The 12592-nt window shown below is 40.3% G+C and overlaps 1 protein-coding gene across 2 annotated transcripts in view; it reads left to right on the top strand.

Moving 5' to 3' along the window:
- Positions 1-11872, top strand: part of vwc2l (von Willebrand factor C domain containing 2 like) — a 46628-nt gene extending 34756 nt beyond the window's left edge. For both annotated transcript variants that reach the window (XM_074695251.1, XM_074695250.1), the window contains exon 4: positions 4757-11872. In XM_074695251.1, the coding sequence (XP_074551352.1) occupies positions 4757-4908 (152 nt within the window). In that variant the 3' untranslated portion in view covers positions 4909-11872. The remainder of the gene's footprint in view (positions 1-4756) is intronic.
- Positions 11873-12592: the final 720 nt, after the last annotated feature.

The following is a 12592-nucleotide window of genomic DNA, read 5'->3' as shown; positions in this document are numbered from 1 at the left end:
TGGCATGTTGTTGTTGGCATGTTAACACAAGCTAATCATGGGTATGTGGCACATATCTGGTTAGCAGAATGCTAACTTGCGTCATTTTTCGTTCCGCGCTCCCCAAGTGCCCAAAAGAGAGTGAAACTTGAGCCAAGTATCACCCTCATTTAGGAAAAATCTTAATCTGTTGGACATTTTGTCTTACTTGGGTTGTGTTTTTCTTCCTCTGTGCTACGTCTACTATTGTAGCTGCTCTGATTAAATTTTTCCACTCAGTACAATCAACACAGAAATCCACTTGCGCACTGAGTGCTCTGTGATTGGCTGAGATAACCATGCCTACTCTCCACCCAGAAACATCTCAAAACAACCAAAACATCAACATTCAGGCAGAGGAGGGGTTTGAGGCAGAGAAAGACACTGACACACATGTAAAGAGGCCCAGAAAGGACAATTGAGCTGGATTATTCCTGTAAAAATTGACATTTTATATTTTAGGAAAATCCTGCAGAATCCTGTTTTGGTTTTGGTGTCTCCCTGTGGACAAGATTCAAGGACTATTTGGGTTGCAGGGTTGGTTTATTGAAACAAAATCTGTTTTGCGCACTTTAAACCACTTTGAACCTCTCAGGCAAATGTTTTGGGCTTTAAGAATTACCATAAAGGACTTTGCATTCTCCTTGTAGTTGGTCTTATTGCATTGTTAAAACTTGCACCAGTTTTAATTTAATTTCATAACCAGCTGAAAGCCCCTCACAGGAGCTTTAACTTAATAAAACAGAATGGTAGAAGCTTTATTATGCCCACTTCCTGTAAAATATACCTGTTACACTCTCCCACACATTAGTTAAGCAGGGATGGACATTAGAGATGCACAAAGAAGAGAGCACTTTTCTAGTTCTCCTACAACACTGTTCAGCTTAAGTGCCCATCTGATCTCTCCTGCTTTTCTGTTATAGTTGTCTGTGCTCTGGTGAGATAACAGCATACAATGATGCTCTATTCAAACCAACTCACACAACCTTAAAGAAGTGGTAATGCGCTTTTTCCCTGGCTCAGTAGTAGCTACTTTCCTTCACACTTCTGTTTCAGAAAACCCTTTTATCAGCCTTTTTCTGAATCGCTTCATTTTAGCTGCTGTCTCTTTATGGCTCCTCACTCCACAAACCTCCCCTGTGCTATAGGTAGACCTTGGTGTTTGAGGTCCGCCCCTTGATGCATTGTGAACCAGTTAAGAGATGTGACCTTATCTTCCAGCAGGTCTTGTAAAGATCTTATGCTATTTTCTCAGACAGTTTTGAGCAGTTAACAGACAGATTGAAGGCCAAAAATTTGCACACAATGACATACCGTTTTATTTATTAGGGCCCGAGCCTGAGAACCAGGGCGAAGGCCCTCTTGAAACCTAAAGGACTATTTTAACCCCTTTTTAACCCCGAATTGCGTGCCCTTCGCTTGAGATAAACGTGAACGCACCTAGCCACAAAATTTAGTTGGCTGAGAAAATGTATGAATCCAGTATTTGCAAAAAAATGCTCCATAGCGCCCCCTAGAGGCCTAAAACTACAATCCCTTGGGCTACTTTGAGCTAGAGCCCTGAAATTTTGCAGGCAAAACTATTATGCCTTGACCTTCAAAAAAGTCACTTATTAGCACGGTGAATTCCAAACAGGAAGTTTGTGATTTGGACAGAGTACATATTTCAACCAACTACTCTCAGGTTTTTCATCTAATCAACTCCAAGCTTGGCTTGTTTATTTATACATATTGACGATGAAAAGTTATTGAAAGATTTTTTGTAACTTAATGGGTGTGGCCACAGATGACCACGAAATTTGACCATTTCTGACTTTAATAAGCTCTCTTGTACAATGTTGGCTCAGGACCAAAATGCACACAAGTGTTCACCATCACAGCCTGAGTGCATTTCTACCACTGGTTTTGAAAACATTAATGCTCCATAACGCCACCCAGGGTCTCAAAACTGCAGCTCTTCTGACTTTGAGCTAAAGCCCTGAAATTTTTCACCCATAACTATCATATAACCATCATAACTAGACTGACAAAAAAGTCTCTCGAAACCATTGTGAATTCTAACTGGAAGTATGCAATTTGGACGTAAACTTTAGATTTTGAAGATTTATAGCCTATGTATTTCATTGAACTAGTACTAGGGTTTTCATCTTATCAACTCCAAACTTGGCTTGTATATGCTACACACATTTACTATGAAAATTTATCAAAGATTCTTTTTGTCACTCACTGGGTGTGGCCTTAAAACAACGCCAACATTGACGGTTCTTCAGCATCAGGAAAACCTCAATAGCTCTTTTGTATTATGTTGTATCAGGACCAAAATGCACAAACTTGTTAAGTGTGTCATCCTGAACATATCTATATGCCTGTTTCAGCTCAAAGTATAGCACCCCTTACTGATAATAGGAAGTAATATGTTTTTAACTGTCATTTAAAACTCAATTTCTTTGGATTTGCTCTTCATTTGTGCTCACGAATGTTTTTTTCAAGCCTTCATACAGCATCACGTATTATGTCATGTTCTATGGTTAAAGAGTGTCTTTGGCATCTTGTCAAACTCTGATATCTAGCCATGAACCAGGAAGTCATTGTAACTCTTTCATGTATGCTTGCTGCACACCTCATCTACTCACATTTCTTTTGGCACAGGCAGATTTTGCAGCACAAGATATGCCCTGATGAGCGCACGTGGGGTGAGGGCCCACCTGTCGCTGCTTGCAGCTTTAATTTTTATTGATGTTTAGGATATAGGGAAGGAATAATACACTCTTTACTTAAAGAGTCCAGCCATTTCCCAAGTGTGCTTCTTCACTGTCATTTTCAAAGGTTCAAGGCTAAGTTGCGCTGTCAGTTTTTCTTCTACAGCCAAAACCTTTGACAAGTGAAATGCGCTGCTTTCACGTTACTATAAAATACTAACAGTTTTTTTTTCTACAAAAGATATTTAGTGTAACGGGTAAAAGAAAATATTTCTTCATTTCAAGGGTACATCTAACAGAGTGACACACAGTCAACGTTTAGTACACCGCCACCCCAGAACTGAAAGACCTGAGAGAAACTCAGCAATCACTCATTCGCTCCGTTATTTACTCTTGAGCTCTTCTGACTTTGACATAATAAAGTGTCTGCTGAGGAAAAGGCCTATCTTGTTCTTGTTTCCCACAAAACTCTCTTCAGCAGACAGAATTAATGGGGCTGCAGAGAAGTTGTTTTTGAAAAAGCTCTGTTCTTCATGCAAATTTGCAGTGTCGACTTGGGTAAAGTGGAAAAACAAAGACTGAGAAGTAGAGCTGCTAATAATAATGTAAGCCTCTGAACAGGAAGCTCAGATAACCCCTTTTTTCGTCTTTTTTTCCCCCCACAGCAGATATTTCAACTTGGCAAAGCAGAAACAGGCACAGGTGTTACAAGCAACATTAATAATGGCTCAGATCCCAGTAAGCCATGACAGTGTGGCAGTCAACCAGCATGCTCAACACTGAAACCCTGAAAGTAAAGCTGCTAAATGGAGTTCAGCCATCATTCATTCATTGCTTTTCCCACTGTGACATGATAAACTGCCCTCTAGACAAAGACTTACAGTATATTGAGAGCAAGATGAGTGATTTTGCAGGTGCAAATGTAGCTGACTCACGTCTCTAAATGCACTGCAGGTCCACTAACCGTGTCGCCCACACTAAATCAAATTCCCTGGGACTATTAGATGTCCATTAATATTATCCATGGAAGCTACTGTGTCTTCAAGAGTTATGGGACATATGAGTATTTTATGACTGCTCATTGAGGACTCTTGGGATTGTGCAGATTTTAAAGAGCTGAATACAGAGCTCCATCCAAAGTCACCGTCACACCAATTAAGCTCATGATTGCTGTCTTTAAATGATTAAAACTAGAGCGAATTCTTCCAGCCTTCCCGCCTTAAGGAGGCGAAGGAAGACGTGCACACATACGATCAGCCTGAGGCAGGAGAAACAAATTGGATTGAGCACTTTCATTTGGTATTTACCAATAATAAACGCGCTGCGGTTCCCACAAAGGTAAGGCTGTTTCTGGCTTCCTTGAGAACAGATCCTTAGATGTACCAGGCCTAATCTGTCTTTATCTGCTTAGATTATCAAACACATGAGTGAAAGTGTGCCAGTGGTGCACACGCCAAACTGTTTGAGAATCAAGAGTCTGATCATTGGATCAGAATCCAAACCAAGCAGATCCTTCTCTGTTTTAAGGATAAATCAGATATTAGAATTAACCTGTTATTGACAGGTTTGGAAGCCAACACAAGGAGTGTGTGCATGTGCGTTTGTGTGTGTGTGTTGAGGAACCATGCAAGGACTAGCTAAGGAGTTCTTTGGCCTTTTCATACAGAGTGAAGTGATTAACACCATCCTCCTCACTGCCTCTCAAAGCAGATTTCACTTTCTGTACTCCAGCCTCTCTGTACTGCCAAGCCAGCGCCTGGCAGGCTTCTCTGCTCGCGGCGCATTAGGATGCAAAGCGCTCCATGTCGAGGGAGAAGGGGAGACTAACAAAAGCGCTTTAGTGTTGCAAAAACAAGCCCATCGGTGCATGCCCGTGAAAAGATCTGTACGTCTGCTTTGACTCCCTCTAACTCCCTGCAGCTCTCTGCATCACTCCACCACCCCACCAAAAAGAGAAGCTCTCAGGAGGGCCACATCCATTTCTTGTCATTCTAACTCCTCCTTTCCTGTTTTCCTTTCCTTTCCTACCCATGCGACAGGTCCAAATTGCTTCGCTGGAACAACGATCATCCCGGCTGGAATTGAAGTAAAGGTGGACGACTGCACCATCTGCCGCTGCCACAACGGAGACTGGTGGAAGCCGGCGCAGTGCTTGCGGCGGGAGTGCCTCAACGGCCAGTCGTTGTCATAGAGAGACTCCACCGGGGACGGTGGGAAAGCTCAGGCAAGGCCCTGCCTACTGCACCATTTTGTATGATTGACAGAGCAGGAGCACAATTCCTAAGCAACCTGAGACAGCGTAGTATCGAGGAGATGCTCTCACAAGCTTCACACAAATACAAATTTAGCCACTGGGAAGAAGACGGAACTAGTCTCCCGGCTGTTTCCACCCTCCAGTTTTAACCGTCCTCTATATTTTCAGAAAACTGACTTGCTTGACTTGCTGCTCTCACAAAAAGTTTCTAAGCTCTTTGAACTCTTTCCTAACCATTGGCAATGTTGAATTGCTCATGTTGATTTCTGTATGTACGTCATCTGCTTGTTGTACACGTCTGTCACAATCACGCAGGTGTTGTAAAGTTCAAACAGCAGGAAAAACAAACCCTAAGCACACTTAACCGCGCTTTTTTTCGTTGTTGTTTTTTTCATACCAGGATCGACATGGCACTGCTAAGGAGTGCTCGAGTTTCACGACTTCACTCTAAGAGCTTGTTTACAAGGTGCACATCACACGTACATGTTTGTGGCTTCACAAGACTTTTATTTGTATTGCTTTATTGCTCTGGCAGGAACTCATTTCTAACACTGATGATGCTGCTGTCAGTTTTATAAAGTGTTGTAAATTATGGAGGACCAAAACTGCCAAAATTGAAAATGAATAAAAGGGAAAATAAAAACAAAAATAAAAAAGTGCATAAATACATAAATAAATAAATGAATTAATTAACAGAAAAATAAATAAACAAATAAATAGAAGTAAAAATAAATGTACAAAAACAAATGTGGAAAAATAATTAGATATCAATAAATAAGTAAATAAAAGTGCTCTGCTCTCATATTTATTTATTTTATGTTAGATATATTGTGATTATGAAATACAGTTCATTATGGAACACTCTCTTCATACATTGAATCACTTATTGCTAAATAGATACAGTTAGAATTGGCGTCACAGCTCCGCTTTTCAGAGTACTCCCTGGGTTAGCCGAGCAGCCTGCTCGAGCTTTCCAGGAAGTGCATTGCAAAACCCCCTAAACAACAGAGCCAAACACCAATTTGAACTGGTGCAGGACCGATATGCAAGTGAGCATCCTAAAGGCACCATGCAAAATGAGTGATATGAAACACGTTACAGCAAGTATACTATTAGCCCCCAAAAACCCTATGATGCAGCATGCATCCCAATTGGGTCATGCTACAGTTAACTGATATGAAACTAGAATTATGTGTTACAGCGAGCATGCTGTAGACCTCTACAAGATCCTGTGATGCAGAATGCATCCTACATGGGTTTTACTACAATTAACTGATATAAGACTATAATTATGAGCAAACATGCTGTAGACATCTGCAAGATCCTGTTACGCATTGTGCGTCCTACATGGGTCAAGATACAGTTACCCGATATAAGACTGGAGTTATGTGTTACAGCAAGCATGTTGTAGAACACTGCAAGATCGCAGCTGGACGTATGACTTCCGTGTCCTGCATGAACTTACACTAACTCCATAAGGAAATGTTATTGAAATAAGGGGGCAGTCGTCAGTGTGTTTTGGATTGAACTGTTTGCCTATTGGTTGATTGAAAGTGAGTGCAGGATAGGAATGAAATGAAACATGTGCCTGCCAACAGTCACAGGATTTACTTATTTTCATTGATATTCAATTCTATCTCTGCATTTATTTTTGTATTTATATTTTATTTTATTTTTTTTATTTATTATATGAATTATATATATATATATATATATATATATATATATATATATATATATATATATATATATATATATATATATATATGTCACTTTTATTTATTTGTAACTTTGGCAGTTTTGGTCCTCCATAGCAATGCCCAAATGCTGATTTTATTCATGAACGTACCACAGTTTTGGGTCATATCTCTGTAAATGTGGCACAGGCAGGTTGAGTTTTTACCAAAGGGTTTCCTGAGGGGAAAACGAGATTGGTACGCCAACTAAGGGAAGAGTCAATTTTAACTTCAACAACACCGCAGCAAAACAACTTTGGGCAGCCTCTTTCCGGCTTAATTGTCGTTATTGTTGTCTCTCAGAGGTCCATATACCCCCCGCCTAAAAAAAAAATATTCCCTCTAACTAACTGCTTGAACTTGTTATCAAAGCAATTAGTGAGCCAAGAGCAGCCCGCTTTAATTTCCCTTAATCAAGGAGTATTCTGTGATAAATCATCCAGCTGGGTGCTTGGTGCTGCTGCAGCCTGCATGCCGGGCACACTCACTGAGAAGCAGCAGACAAAAGGAGGGAAACTACATCTGCCTGAGCAGCATTCATGTGCACATTGTCCATATGAGCACACACGAGCACACTATTCATGTACAGTGTCCTTGCCGGAGAATACAGAGCTTTGAGGCTCGCTAAAACACATGGCTGTTACCTTATCCCACTGCTATAAGCTGTGTCATAGATTATCAATACCGCCCCTCGCTGTAATGTTTGCATCGCTCTTCCAAGGTGGTGTGGCAAAGGCTGAGGCTATAACATAGAGACAGGCTAATATATTGTCTTGATATTTTCCAAGACTAGAATGGTCCTCAAGTGGTCCACCCAGAAAGAAAAAGCACCCAACCAGGCCCTGAATCCTGATATTCTTTACATGATAAATACGAGTCATTAATCCAAAGGTGAATTCCAGCAAACCCGTGCCATTCATCACCAGAATTTTTTCCATTTCCAGAAAATCCGTTCCTGTTAACCTTTTGGACCCTATTCCTGGGTGGTGATGGATGGTCTGCTTAATAGCTGGTTCCAGCACCCTGTAATGAGACAGATATGAGCATGGTGTAAAGACCCATGATTAAGAGGTGTATTTTCTTAAAAATCACCACATTTGGGAAGAATCTCACAGTGTGCGAAACGTGATGCTGAGAAAAAGCTGCAGTGCATCCGTACAGGAAGGAACCAGCGAATTGAAAGAGTGGGGGCGGACTTCAATTTTAGGTGCAACAATAGAGCTTAGGTCATTTTCATCATTAAGCTACAGTGATTTAGAGTCTCTCAATGGGAAATGACAGACCTCATCTATCTGGCTTGGGGTCTGCAGACTCATAAAGCAAAACTGACATGTATGGTTTATCAATCACAGCCTCAGCGCTCCGCACATTTTAGGATTAATAAAAGAAGCGTCATTCATCTTAATTACTTTAAATGCCAAATAATTATTCATCTCATGCATGTATCTGAAAATACATTGCTGTTACTTTTCTGGGTAGAACCAGTGAGTAACTAGGGGGAGTGTGGGTGTGCCAGTTGACCGGGTGTTAGAGGCATTGCTGCCACCAACGATGCCTTATTGCTTCTGTTCTTGTCGAGATTCACACACAGATCACAGCCAAGAGTGTGCTGCTGTTTTTGCATTTTATTGTATTTTCACCAAAGCTAGTTTTTTTTTGCTGTTCGACATTCCAGCAGGGTCAGTTGCTCATTCTTATGACAGCCATTTTAGTCTGGCGTTACTTCCAGGGTGGGAGACCCAGATACTGTTTAATGTTGTACTGCTGTGTTTAGGCTTGCAAACAACATCGTATTTCACCACTTGCTGTGTGGTTAGTGTTGTTAAAGACTTCAGCTCTTGAAAAAGAATATTAGGCTGTATAAAAGGTTTAAACCTGGGGCTCTGATATTTTTCAAGCCAAGGACCCCCAACTGATGTAGAGACAGAGCAGGGACCCTCAATACGTTAATATGTGTTCAAAGACAATAACATGAGTTGAAATTGAAAAACTTGGGAATAATTACTTGAAAAGACAAAAAAACTGCCTGATCAACCAGATCAGTCCAGACCCCCTACAGTAATTCCACAGACCCCTTAAGGGCCGCATACCCTCTGTTGAAGACACCTGCTTTTAACTATTGGGAGGATTTGATTTAAAAAAACAATGCACTTAATTTAATTTAAAGTCTCTCTAAGCGCATGTTAATATTTCACATTTTCAGTTTAAATAGATTTCAATCAATCACTGTACCGATAAATATACATACATAATCTTAAATAAAAACAAATCGTGCTTATTTTCAATCAAACAAACTTTCTAAATGCTGTTCTTAGAGCTGTTTAAGGAACATTACTGCATTTGGAGCAGGCAGTGTTCACTGGGCTCAAGAGATAAATTCAAGTTTTTATGACTCTTTGTAAACTTGGGTATGAGTTGGCGACACTGCGTGCTCATACTTGAATTAGCTCTGGCGTTAGTCCTCGCCACCACTTGTCAAGTATGCAGTGATATCAGAGGCTAGAATTGCTCCTGTGATTTGCAAACTCTTTCATGCATATTCACCCTTGACCCTTAAAAGATAGCGCAGTACATCAGCATTAGATCATCAAAAGTATGATTATTCTTGTCATAATTATACTGATGTGGTAGAAAAAATAAATAATTCCTAATTTGTGAAACCTATACTCAAGTATAACTCAAGAAGACACCTCTAGTGTTTTCACACTGAGACAATGCTAAAATGCTAAAATCTGCTGTTTCTCGAGTGTCCGCTTGAGGCTGGCTCCAAAAGTATCTGAAGTCACATACACACCAAGCCAAAAAAAATAAAGTTTCACAGCAGAAATTAACCTATTGACAGCCTGGTTCAAAAAATGTCTCCTGTCTGAGTTGCTAATTTCACTATCAGCACACTGTACGGGGGTACATTTTTTTCTAACTCTGCAGTTATATGCATATTAAGATCCTGAGCTCGCCCAATCAGAGGCACAGCACAGCTCAGTGACTGAGCCCCCGTCACTTCCAATATGGCTGCGATAGCTGATCTGCTTCAAAAATCTGTTTCAGAAACAGGCATGCAATGTTAGGGAGATCAGGTCCATTACTGTCCAATAACTTCACAAGATGCTCCATGGTCCTCATTTTTGCACAGGCGCTCTACTGAAAGCCTATAGCGACAGAGTTAAATTTATGAATTCATTCTGTTAATATAACTTCTTCTTTCAATGTAGTGTTAATCCTCTGTTGTACAACAATAAACTGGAAAAGTCACTGGGAGTTGCTGCTCTGTCTGTACTCGATGAGTCGTAACATCTTAAAGTAATGGTCCATCATGCTGTGTAGTGAAGAGGATTTGTTGTCTGTTTAGTGTTCAAAACAAGCAGTTGTTGTTTTTAGTAGTCAGTATTTGAAGGTTGTTGGCTGTTTTTTCTGTTGAATTGTGTTAATCATTCATCCAGACTGTTGATGAGGAGCCCGTCCTCGTTTATACAATATCTGCGCCAACTGTCACAAATTAGCCTGTTATTGTGAAAAGGTAGATTCTGCCTCCTCTTCGGAAAGTTGCCACGGGACATTGCTCACCTAGATTGTCATCATCCATTATCCTGTCAGCAGCTCATCAATGGAGAAGTTGTAAATCAATAGGTGTTAACATGCCTCCATGAATCTGATTTGTAAACCTAAAACACAGCAGTATGACTAAATTGCATTAAAGCTTCCGCTGTTGGAGGGGATGCCTCCAGAAAATGGCTGCCATTTGAATGCAGTAAAATTGTGAGGGTACCAATTGTTGTTCATTGGGAATAAATTTAGACGCTGGAAAAATTGCTTATAGAACTGTTCACATAACCTGCACCCCATGACGATGGGCCATTGCAAATCATTGTAATGTTTGATTGCTCTGAGGGATATTGCCTTTGTTAAATGAAACTGGGTTGCTCTCATATATTTGATTTCCAAGCTACAAACTGGTGTCCTCAATAGGTATATGTCAGAGTGCAGAGAGGGAAGTTGTTTTCATCAGAAATTCAAACCGTTCAGACTGTACTTCCACAGGTAAGAGCGGGGTTGTTATGCCGGCTGCTAGAGCGAAGCATGAAAGAGGAGATATGAAATCAAATCAGCAAAGCATATATTCAGAGCACGTAGAAGAGTTAAAGAAAACCATGAAAGAACTTTTCTCAACCCGCCAAATGAGATGCAGAGATGCAGAGATGCAGGAAGACTATGGCAGTGCTTACAATGCACTGCACTGTAAGTTGGCTGACTCCTTAAGAAGCGTTTTGAAAATCACTGTCACATCTCTGCGCAACAACTAACCAAGATGAGTTTCAATCCATGTGGATTAACATACATCGTCTCCCTGTTCTGAGAGAATTCATTTAAAAACACAATATGCATAGTTTATGTGGCACAAATCCCCCCGATATCTGAGAGTCTGTCTCTGTTCTCACAGCAGGTATTACATTTATCCTCACAAATTCAAGAGAGACCAGTGTCATAAATGGAAGAGCAGCGGAGTCTGCCTTTGTTTATTTTGCGCCACAAATCTTCAGTCTTTCTGTACGTTTGTGAATGTCTTTTCAGATGACACCATCTTTCATTCAATCCACAGCTTGTACATGGGCATTTTGTAAAGGTAATCCATTTGCTCATCCCATGAGACACCGACTTACTGTAGCTGGAACTATGAAAGATTGTCCCCTGTGTTTTTTGGTTTTGTATTTTTTGTTATTTTGCTTCTTTTCAGCAACAAAACTGTTATATAAAGTGTGCCTGAAAACCAACACAGAGTATCTGGGATACAAAGAGAGAAACACTGTTATTATACAATCAATTGTATTAATTTTTCGGGACACCAAGGGGTGTGTTGATAAAGGACTCAAAATCATTTCCATGGCAAATCTAAGTTTGAAATTCAGAGCATCTTTGATTGTATATGACTTCATGCTCACACAGGTTTACCCCAAACTGTACAAGAAACGATGAGTCAACATTTTAAAAAGCTGAACAACCCTTGGTGTTCCCCATGTTGTTCATATGTAAATACCTTCAAACGTATAATGTGTATTCTGAAATCTGAGGTGGAGTAAAAAAATATTTGAGAAATGAAAAAAAAAATGTGTATCATTAATCAAGACGAAATTATTTTGTTAAATAGACTCAAAAAGAAGGTTTTTTGGCCAACGTGTGAATTTCTTTGTAATGATCATCACTTTTTGTTCACCTAAAATACAGTCATGTCCAAAGCCCTGTTTCCACCAAGCAGTCTGGGTTTAGATTAGTACCGCTTGGTACGGGTTGGCTTGGTTAAGCCTGGTTTTGCTTTTTCCTTTTGTGTTTCCACAGCCAACTGTGCCCTCTTGTGGTAGGTGGTGTGTAAAGCTGGATGCCGATAGCTGCATCAGTTAAAAAATAGCATGACGCAATAGCAGCAGGACACAGTGAACCCCGCTAATAAATCCAACAAAGAAGAAAAACATGACACAGTTTAAAGAGCAACAATGGGAGAGATCCAGCAATTCATCTTCTCTGTGATTGACATGTAGCCACATGCTTTGTTACAAAGCACAATCAAGCTTTGTTTCAGAGTAGACTATGTATCGCACAGAGATTAGCGATTCTCTCGACCAATCAACAGACTGTAGCTCCACCTTTCGGGACCAGTTTAGTTTTGTCTGGCACCCCTAAGGAAGGGTCCCAAAAAGTGAGACGGCCTTTCTTGGTTATTTGAGGATCTGTCCCGGGATTGGTCAGTCAGTGCGTCTACATGCAGTCAGTAACCCTTTCATATTTGAAATATTATTAATAACCTGGTTGCACAAAGGACATGTAAACACCAATTATCCTTTAAACAAAAACAGAATATGCTCATATTCGTTTTTTAAAAACCCAGAAATCCC

Source organism: Halichoeres trimaculatus, unplaced genomic scaffold (assembly GCF_033239565.1).
Source record: "Halichoeres trimaculatus isolate MK-OKI-2021-1 unplaced genomic scaffold, fHalTri1.1 fHalTri1_scaffold_19, whole genome shotgun sequence".
NCBI lineage: Eukaryota > Metazoa > Chordata > Actinopteri > Labriformes > Labridae > Halichoeres > Halichoeres trimaculatus.
Note: the sequence above shows the minus strand (reverse complement) of the source record. Positions and strands in the feature narration are given on the sequence as shown.